The sequence below is a fragment of the Lytechinus pictus genome, chromosome 8 (assembly GCF_037042905.1).
Source record: "Lytechinus pictus isolate F3 Inbred chromosome 8, Lp3.0, whole genome shotgun sequence".
In the NCBI taxonomy this organism is placed as follows: domain Eukaryota; kingdom Metazoa; phylum Echinodermata; class Echinoidea; order Temnopleuroida; family Toxopneustidae; genus Lytechinus; species Lytechinus pictus.
In genome coordinates this window covers 31,496,025-31,506,993 of record NC_087252.1, presented here as the reverse complement: position 1 = coordinate 31,506,993, position 10,969 = coordinate 31,496,025, and the positions used below count along the sequence as shown (strand labels likewise).

Sequence of the window (10,969 nt, the reverse complement as noted above, 5' to 3'; positions counted from 1 at the left end):
ACAAAACTGTTATTTATTGACCATTTTCTTTAATTGGGGGATGAATTAACGAAGATAATATAGTGGGTTTCACGGTACACCATGTATCTTTTGTGGGCAGAAATCGAATTTTTTAGAAATATGATTTTCATTTTGAAATGCAGATTACCCCCTGACTAGTGACTTTTTGGCATCCTTTCTTCAATTTGATTTTACACACGCATGCGTGAATGAGGAGTCTTTTGGTTTGTACCAGGTTAAAAAGGGGATTCTAAGCTTTACAATGATAGGTAATACATCAATGGTATCTTTGATTAAGTTATGTTAAATCACTGATAATTCTCGGTTACGTGTTTTTCAGGACCCTCTGTATACAAGTAACTCCTCGAGTCTTCAAATCTTCATTGTACATTATTTATGAAATTAGAGCACTTATGTTATGAAATCTTTATATATTTCAATGATAGATGCATCACCGAACCGCAGCAAACGTGGCTTCAAGCTCTTCAGGCGGCGGAGCAAGAAGGAGAAAGCGATGAGAAGCGTTAGCCTGGATGAATCGGATCTGGACCGGGCCCGTCAGCAGGCTATACGAAGCTCAGAGGGAACGTCAACCCTACCGTTACCTGATCATAGAACTAATACATTGGAGGTGCCTAGCCCAGAGACACATGAACCTATTAGTGCTGGTAAGTTCTTTCGTGGTCGCTTTAAAGATAGATTAAACCCAGTTTTCATCTATGGCACTTTCTGAATATACATGTAGTATTATAGTGGGAACCAGTTTAAACGTGTAATGGGAATGCTTGAAGTGGTCTTGGAAGCGATCTTAAGTGGTCTTCCAAACCAACTTGGAAAACCACCTCGTGATGTGGTTTTCAAGACCGTATTGCCTTGTTAAACCGGTTTTAAACATAGGTAAAGACACAAGCTTTTTTAAGGAAGCGAACTTCGCACAGAGGTATGAGCATGTGTGCATGTTGGGCACGCTACTCAGTACATGCTGTAGAATGCCTACACTGCCATGTTAAATTTTACGATTCCAATCGCAATAATAATAATAATAGACAGTTCTTGTATAGCACATATCACACTCTGAATAACGTCTCTATGCGCTTCCCAAGGACTCGGATATTATTACCCTGGCTGTAGCTCAAGCAACAAGACCACTTTCCGTGAAGTTGTTCTGGGGCCCATAACACAAAGCTTAGCAATGATCGTAGAACCTTTTTCTACAATTGATTCCATAGACTAAAATGGACAATCAATCAGAAAAATCAATTGTACGATTAATCGCTAACCTTTGTGTTACGGGACCCTGGAAACCAGTTCAGGAGATAGTGATGAGGATGCTAGCAAAGTGATCTTCTAAAACTGGTTTCCTAAACTGGTTTAAGGGAGACCAGTTTAAGAAAGTAGATGAGAACAGTTTTTAATGTAGTCAATGTGAAAACACAGATTTCATGAGAAAGCCTTTAACCCTAATTCTCCCGGGGGGGGGGGGGGGCCATTATGGCCCCCCCCCTCGACAATTTTCGCGATATATCTGCTGCGCAAATTTTTTTGACCTCGCCGCTCACTGACTTTTTACTTTCAAGTCTCGCGCAAATTTTGAGACCAAATTTGTGACGCCCGGGCAACCGCGTAGCCAGGATTTCATTTTGGAGGGGGCGGTAAATGCACGCGAAGCGTGCCAACACTTACAGAGCGCACGAAGCACGCTCCCTAGGGGGTGGGTGCAGGGAGAGGGAGTTTCCCCCTCCCGCGCGAAGCTTTTGGTGTTTCATAAATTAAAATGAAAAGGAGCCGTCTCTCTTGTCTCTAGTACCTATATCAGCTCCAATTCAGTTGACTATATTGTGATTTTGAACCTTGTTTTCAAGTGATTGTGACCGCACAAAAAGGAATACAATGGAGGAAATTAAAATCATAATAACCTCGCGCGAAGCGCGGAAGCTAAAGCGTTTTATCAATTTTTTGCCATGAAAAGGGTCCCGAGAAAAGGGTATTCTCAAAGATATATTGAATACTTCCCTTGGAAAGATCAGATTTGATTACAAACAATTTAGCGACAGTGCATATCTTTAACTCGCAAAGAAGAGGAAAAGAAGTGTATATGCCGGGAGGAAGATATTCATCCCCCCTCGCAGAGCAATAAAACTCTGAAATTTCAAAGGGCGGAAGTTTCATCAAATGCAGATATCTCTAATACCCCATCGGCTCTAATTCAATTGATTTCCTAAGATTATTGAACTTCATTACAAGGAAAATGGTGCGCAAAAAGTTGAAACTTCAGTGATTAATTGAAATTATATAAGAAAGGATGGCTTATTTCTTTGACTTATCCTGAAGCGCTTCATTTTGAATTATAAAGAAACCATATTGTCATTCAAAATTTCAAACTGAGGGTGAAAAACAGGACAGAAAATGAATGTGCAGGGAAATAACATGAAGGTTAATAGAATTTGAAAAAGAATATTGTACTTTTTTATTCAATACGACACGAATTTTATACATTCCTCTTTTTAAATTAGGAACCTGTTTGCCCCAAATTATGGTTGTTTAGTAATGAGCTGAAAAGCGGGAGAAGTTGACTTTATGGAGGTGACGGCAGAAATTGATATAAAGATTTTACCCGCCCGGAGCCGACCCGACCAGAAGTTGCGCGATCAAAAAAAAAAGATAACTTCATATACTTCGGCCTCACATTACTCTAATTCCATGCCCTAATGTATACATTTGAACTTTAACTGGCAAGAAACACATAGGCCTATAGCTGAGGTGAAAAAGCAGGGTTAGAGAAAGAGTGGGGGAATCAATGGAGAACTTCAATATTGTCATTTAACCGCGCGCAGCGCGGAAGCAAAATTCATATATAAATTTAGAGCAAGAGTGAAGGAGTTTCTCTTTTGAGAAAAAAATAAAGAATAAAAAGAAAAAAAAAACCGACAGAGCTACCTTTCTTTTCTTTCCTCCTTTCCCTTTTCCTTTTTTCCTCTCTTTTTTTCCCTTCTTTTTTTCTTTTTGGGGACGTTTTTTTTTGGGGGGGGTGACCGCCCCCACCGCCCCCCCCTGGCTACGCGCCTGCGCCCGGGTACGCGGTCACGACATTACGCAACATTATGTAAGTGCATGTCAGACCCAAAATTGCTCATAAACGTGATTTCATGTACAAATCCAATGCAAATTGTGTATTTGGCCAAAATTCATAAATGTATCATTATTTCTACTTTTTATGATTAAACTTGTTTATGATCAGAATTAAGTCTGGAACGATTTCCATCGAAAAAACAATAAAAAACAAAAAGTAAAAAAACAGAGAAATACATAAGAAATTTAAAAAACAATAAAATACATAAGAAATCGGTCTTGGTACCAGAATTTTTTTCATTCACAATTGTTAGGAATGCCATAAAGAATATTTTCACCAAAAAATAGCATTCTAGGAGCTTTATTTAGTGAATCAGAGCAAAAAGTATGATTTCATGAATAAATTAGCATAATTAATTCATATAAAATAAAAATATATGAATTCAGTGAAATTTACCAATGCGACTGCGTAGATTACGTCATTCTCTACCATCATGCAAATTTTCGTTGTGATTGCGCAATCCACGGCTGAGATCTTAAGGGGAGGGGCCATAATGGCCCCCCCCCCCCGGGAATGACAAGAATCAAAATACCCTGGGAGATTGAGGGTTAAAACCAAGGTGAATTGTCACTATCATCGTTGATTCAGATTTGGTAGACACACATAAACTAATTTCTTAAAAAGAAATCCAAGCTGAAAATTAAGTTCGTTAAGACAGACAAGCACATGTGGATCGTCCATGAATTGTTATTACTTTGAAAAAGACCTGACAATTTTTTTTTTTTTTTTTAAATACCCAGAACCCTCTCTTGGTATTAATTTTTTCATACAGAATCCTCACCAATTAAAATCAAGAAGAAACTGTTTGGTTTCTTGAAGTGTCAGATGAGTACTGTCACTTTTAAAAGTCTAGTTGCTAATGAGATTTTTTTTTAGCCATTGACTCTTCTGTGAAAATTTAAATCTTGAATTGTTTGGTATCTAGCGTCGTCTCTTGATACTGATTTTTCATACAGAATCCTCGCCAAGAAGTAAGAGGAATCTGTTTGGTTTCTTGAAGCGCCAGAAGAGCAACCTCACTTCTAAAAGTCCAGTTGCCAAAGATTTTTTTCAGCCAGTGACTCTTCTGTAAAAATGTAAATCTTGAATTGTTTTATATCTAGCGCCGTCTCTTGGTACTGTCTTTCCATGCAGAATCCTCTTCAAGGTGAAGCAAGAGGAAACTGTTTGGTTTCTTTTAAGCGTCAGAAGAGTAACCTCACTTTCAAAACTCTAGTTGGAATAATTTTTTTTCAGCCATAAACCCTTCTGTAAATATTGAATCTTGAATTGTTTGATATCTCGCGCCGTCTCTTGGTACTGATTTTTCATTCAGAATCCTCACCAAGGAGAAGCAAGAGGAAATATGTTTCTTGAAGCCTCAGATGAGTATCGTTTCTATCGAAAGTTTAGTTGCCTAAGATATTTTTTCAGCCATTAACTCTTGTGTAAATATTGAATCTTGAATTTTGGGTATCTAGCGTCTTCTCTTGGTACTGATTTTTCATTCAGAATCCTCACCAAGGAGAAGTAAGAGGAAACTGTTTGGTTTCTTGAAGCGCCAGAAGAGTAAAGAGAGGCAGTACAGCTCACAGGGTAGCTTACAACCTAAAGCAGCCAAGGGTAAAGCCCAACCCGTCGTCCCTAGACAGAATCTTACAGTACCATCAGGACAACCTAGGTCAGCTAGTACAGGTTAGTTACACAGCGCCCTCTTGTGGGTGACTTAGGTTTTTTATGCATGCTTGTTTGACATGGATAGAAAAGAGATTGGTTAGGTCAGCTTGGACAGGTTAGCAGGCATATACTGTAGTCGCGGCCGGTACGTCTGGGTCATGAGGCTGCAGGATGAAACCTCCCATAAACTCGTACAAGAGATTTGGCCCAATGCCTAGACCAAGGCCAGCCTCGACTACATCCCTGCAGGTTTGTTAAACAGTTCCCTCTTTTGGATGCCTTTGGTTATAGTTTTATGCTTGAATATGGGTATATAGGTATGACCAGTTCGATTCAGTTGTAGGTTTACCTTTTTTATAGGGATAATTAAAAAACATAACTTTTAAAGATGTGTGCATGAACAATCCCCTTAAACTCTACGACTGGACAACAATCATTTTTAAATCTTCATCATCTGTCCCCCAATTTTTTTTTTTTTTTTTTTTTTTTGGGGGGGGGGCAGAAAGATGGTTCCTCTAGGAGATTCTTATACCAGTTGAACGAAGTGTCCTACCTTGTTAGTATAGCCATTTTGCATGTTTGCATCTTCAAGTCGCAGTGACCAATCACCCAAGTTAAAGATCCCATGACTATGTTGTTGTATGGTTATCAGTGTTGTCACAACAGTAGTCAGCACCTGTAGGAATCTCTCAAATTTGAGACCAGGGCCCCGTTGTACAAAGAGTTACGATTGAGCCAATCAATCGCAACTATGGAAAGCCAGCAAAGTCAACATATAAAATGCATGTTTGTTTAAAAAAAATCTAGATATGAATCCATATCCATAAATTCATTGATTTCTTGATAATTTGGAGTGTTCTCCTTTGATTACAAAGGACATTTTGCAAATTTCCTGTAAATTTTTTTTTGACACTGATGGATTTCCATAGAGTTACAATTGATCGGATCAATCGTAACTCTTTGTACAACAGGGCCCAGAGCCCTGTCTCACAAAGAGTCACGATTGAGCCAATCAACCACAACTATGGAATGCCAGCAACGCCAACATCTGAAATGCATGTTTGTCCAAAATATTTTCTAGATGTGGTGTATAATCATTCATTCATTGTTTCCTTGAAAATGTGCTTCTCTGTGTTTACAAATGAGATCATGCAAATTTCCTGGAGAAAAAAGTTAAGACATTGTTGGATTTCCTACTAGTTTAAGATAGTCGGATCAATCGTAACTCTTTGTAAGACGGGTTCCTGGACTTAAAGGGGAATCCAGCCTTGGCCATAAAATGTTGTGTTGGGAAGGAGAAAAATAAATTAAAGAGAATGGTGAAAGTTTGAAAGAAATCGGACAAGCAATAAGAAAGTTATAGCTGCTTAAAAATTGAAATCACTAATACTATGTAGATTTCAAATTGGCAACTGAGTAAGTAAATTATGACAAGGGGCAAGGACAACTTTCCCATAGGCCATGTACTTTATTATCAGGGATTTGTGGTTTTCTCCTATAAGTACCCATTCCCCTGGGGCAGTAATCTAAATATAATCCAGGTAGTATATTGTTTTATGTCCTTATGAAATAAAAATATAATTTGAAATAAAACTTTTGTGAAAAATGACATTTTAGTCATAATATGTATTTGAGTACATGGAAGAGTAGTCCTTGCCTTACATCACTATGACATCCCATATGCGGCCAATTTGAAGTCTCCATGGGTATAGTGATTACCAATATTTACAACTTTTAAAAATTCACAACTTTCTTGTTGTTTGTCCAATATTGTTCAAATTTTCACCTATTAACTTGTCTGATTTTTCTTTTCCTTATATAAACAAGTTTTTGTTTGGGTTGGATTCCCCTTTAATTATATCACATCTGCCTGCCCAGTACTGATATACCAACTGACACAGAAAATAATAAGAAAATGTTAGTCCTTAATATCTTAGCCTATTTTAGTCTATCATTTGCTAGAGAGATTAGAATTACATCTTTTGATAGGAAGAGCATTTTGTTTTGTACCATGTGAGTAAAAAAAAAGCAATAATTTGAAAATCACTAAATGCTTAAAAAGAATAGCATAACTGTGAATGGAAATGCAGTGTAGTTGGTTGTATATAGACGCATTTTGTCTTAATTACAAATTTTAATTGGAGTGTTTAAACATACTAGGATGAAATACTCTCTTTTGAAATAAATTTGCTTTGGGACCTTATCTTTGAAGTAAATGGAAACTTTCCTAATGAAATTATTATGGACTCACGCAATATATGTAGTTGCTTGTATGGATATGTTTTTATTTATCATATATATTCTAGATAAAGTTTTATATAATTGTTTGGGATAGAATTACTATCGGTCATGTGATTTTGCACCAGTATGCATGCTCTTGATGTTTGACATTAATTTGACCCCTCATTTTTTCTCACATGTTTTGTGATTTTTTCCCCTTTCTCTTTTCTTCTTTGCCTTCCCCTTACTTTTTTCCTTCTTCCCGTCAATCTTTCCATCCTATCGTCATGAACCCGTCATCTTCCCATGTTTTACCATTCATGTACCATTCATCGTTTTAAAATCATTTTTTAAAACCCATCATGAATCATATATGAAATCCATATTATTAATCGTCATGTTTTTCTCTCCTAACTTGGTAACGTTACAACTAATAATGTTTCTGTTCATTTATGTGTTATTGTTTCATGCTGCATGCTGATATAATTATTATGATAACTCTTCCTGCTTTTACTACACTTTGTACATTTTCACTATATCCTGACCTAAATCCCTTCCTTCTACTAATATATTTTCATGCACTGATAAAAACGATATCAAATATGAATGAACATATTTCTTCATATGTTATTCCGCATGAACAATTCTTGTACATCTTCAATAATCCTTCCTCTTTTGGACTTACATCTCTCACCATCTTATCATGCCTACATGCCTGTGAAAATATACTTTGATTTTGCCATTTCGTAATGAAATTGGGAATTCTGTCTTTTCATATTCATTATGTGGCTTACAAAATACAAATGCACAATGCCTTCACCTACATGTATATACTCACAAATTTTCACCCATCAACATTTATAAATAACTTTTTCAACATCATACATTTTCATTTTAATCATCCAAAATGGATCTTTGTAATGGACGAAATACTACATACATTCTGCATTCCATATTAAAGAGGATATAGACGTTCACCTTCGTTCCCATGACAACAGAGATACCAGACCACGCCCATTATCCATGTGACTACTCCACCCCTCTCTGAAACGCTTCCCTCTGCCGATGTCCACCCCTTACAAGAAAATCACCTTCAAACTTCGGTTAAACCTCTCATGACATGGCGTGTGTTCAGACATCAGCGCTTGTGATCAATAGCGCTTTCAGTCACCAGTGGTGATCAGTAAATCGTTACGTACACATGCTAGCTATCGCCACTCGCAATAGATGGCAATGGGCGATCAGGAACTTGTTATTCAGACTTTATCGTCACTTACGATATATTGCAATAGGCGATGTCATTCAGATATTATCACCACATGCAAGAGATTGGTAGAGGCTTTCAGTATCATGTTATTCAGACGTTCTTACCACTTGCAAGAGATTGCAGCAGATGATCACTGATATGTTATTCACATAATCACTACTTGTGATAGATTGCAAAAGAGGATCAGTAACATGTCATGTGGTTCTTATTACCACTTGTGATAGATTGCAGCTGGCGATCAGTTAGATATCTTTCTGAAGTTATCGCCACTTGCGATACGCGTCATGGTAATGCACGTTACTTTCGTAAAATTATGTTTCACAAACGAGATGATAATGATCTAAGCTCTCTCCAGTCAAAATCACAGATGATGAGTAGCGATTTTTGGGACTTGTTGTCCATAGGACAAATGTGTTCTCAAGTGGTGATTGATCATGAGTAATGATCAATTTAATTTTCACTCAAGATAATGGAGTTTTTGGATGTGTCAACTTTCACGGATTGAGATTGATAATGATAATCTCAATTGGCAATAACGTGTGAATTGGGGGAAGAGGCACCTTTCTTGCCTCCTGTTTCCTTCTGTAATCCCTTCAGGACAATGTTTACTTTAGGCTATAGTTAAAATCCTCATAATATTGTTAGAACATGGAAGGATTATATAAACCAAGTTTCCTTTTTCTTTGATAGACACTAACCTGGACCTTGACAGTCATACTGTACTAAAAAGTTATTTGCCCTTGTAAAGGACTAGAGATATTTTACAGAGTTATTTCATTTGTTGTAGAAATTTACAGATATGTATTCATGTATATGCTTAATACTACAGGAGATGTACACTTTAAATTTCATGGACTTGCAAACAAATCTAGATTGGCTGTTAATTGTGACGAGCCGAATATTAGATATATTTTTAAACCAAAAGTTAAACAATTCAATCTCAAGAGATTGAAATTAAATCATTTTAGATTTATATTCAAATCCACAAAGTTTAATTCTACACTGTTCACTAGCCTGTAAGCACAGATTCAATTTTGACACTTTAACCAATAACAGGTCTAGAGTGAAGACTAGATGTCTGTGTCAAATAAGAGCCAGCCACAGAACATAGTGAATCTAGTCTCACTCATTCAGACTCTGCATTTTACACTATGCAAATTGTTAGAATCAAGGGTCTGTGTCTGCAGGCTAACTATTCACATTTGATCTAGATTTATTCTTAATTTTAGAATTTAGAGTGTGTATGGAATTTGAATAGAAGATTGGAAATAATTTAGATTGTACTGAATGTAATTCATTACAGAAGTTTGAAAAAAATCATATTTGAAGTCTCTTAGTTTGTTGTGTGAAATGAAGAATTGTCATTAAATGAATTTAATGGAATTTATCAGTAAATTTCTTAGAAATGAATTTATTTGCTGAAAATGATCATTTGGCAAATAAATTAGTCATCAGTTTGGGTTGCAAAATGAGGAATGTTTCTTGGAAATGATATGCACTTAAAATGATAATCATGCTAACTGAAATGAATAATTAGTAATTATTTAATGAGTGATAAAATTCAATACAAAGCAACGTTCTTTGCTTTGCAAAATTATGAATTTATAGTGGTACTAAAATTACAAAATGAGAGATTTCCAAAAATGGTAATATTAGATCAGGTTCAAACATGTGCTTTGATTTTAAAATACATGGTATAAATGTTTTTAGTGAAATTTATCTGATTTATATTACTGGTAGTCATTTTACCGATTTACTGATTTCAGTTCAAAGAAGATTCAAATCAATGCAGTTTGTTTTGGTTTTCACACTTCTAAATTAGGGTGAATTATCTGATTCTATGATTGATAAGGTGACTAAACTTTCCCTGTTTTGAAAAGCATTCAAGAATTTCATGGCTTTGTTACATAAATCCCAGAAAAAAGCTACATTTGCTTCATATCGTTTGCCATTTTATAGATGTAGGTACATTTTTAAAAGCCTTTATTTTGTAAATGTTCTGAGAGAACGCCCATATTTATTGCATTTCGTGTGCGCAAGTTAAATGAGCTGGTCTCAATATAATTTGCATATATTTTTTCTTTGTTCACATTTTTTTTTTGGGGGGCGGGGGTCGTTGTTTGCTATAATATCATACTCAAAAGTAATTTGCATCGTAGATTCTTGACTTTGCAAGAAAACGTGTACACTGCTGAAAACAGTGGTGTTAACTTAAATCTACACTAAATTAGTGTTGTATATGGTGAGGACGGCACCAAGGTGTCAATTTCTACACCCTTTAGTGTCATTCTGTTTGTGAAGTCAATCTCAACATTTGGTGTCATTTTAACACCTGTTTGAAATAAGAAATTATCCTATATTCTATTTAGCACCGTGATAAGAAGTAGCATTGTAGCAATTATTATATTTGGAAATGCACACAGAACTAGTTAATCAATTTCACTATACAGTATAAAATGTACTTTTATGAATGTTAATGAAATTTAAAGCCTTGATTTTATTAAATTTATCTAATTTCATTAGGTGTACCAAAGGTTGGTTTATTTTCTATTCTAATGCTGGATCTTTCGGAATTGTCTTTCACGCAATGTTATGTATGCCCAGCCCACACTATTTATTAATGCCCTGTTTTCATGAAACCTATTATGTATGATAACTCTACTATCGCTGGTAACTACTGTCAAAACGTTACCCCC

The 10,969-nt window shown here is 36.0% G+C and overlaps 1 protein-coding gene across 1 annotated transcript in view; it reads left to right on the top strand.

Annotated features, from left to right (window-relative positions):
* Positions 1-10,969, top strand: part of LOC129266535 (phospholipid transfer protein C2CD2L-like) — a 45,616-nt gene extending 34,647 nt beyond the window's left edge. The window contains exons 13-15 of the mRNA XM_064104209.1: positions 447-668; positions 4,622-4,804; positions 7,968-10,969. Coding sequence (XP_063960279.1) covers positions 447-668; positions 4,622-4,804; positions 7,968-8,035 — 473 coding nt within the window. The 3' untranslated portion in view covers positions 8,036-10,969. The remainder of the gene's footprint in view (positions 1-446; positions 669-4,621; positions 4,805-7,967) is intronic.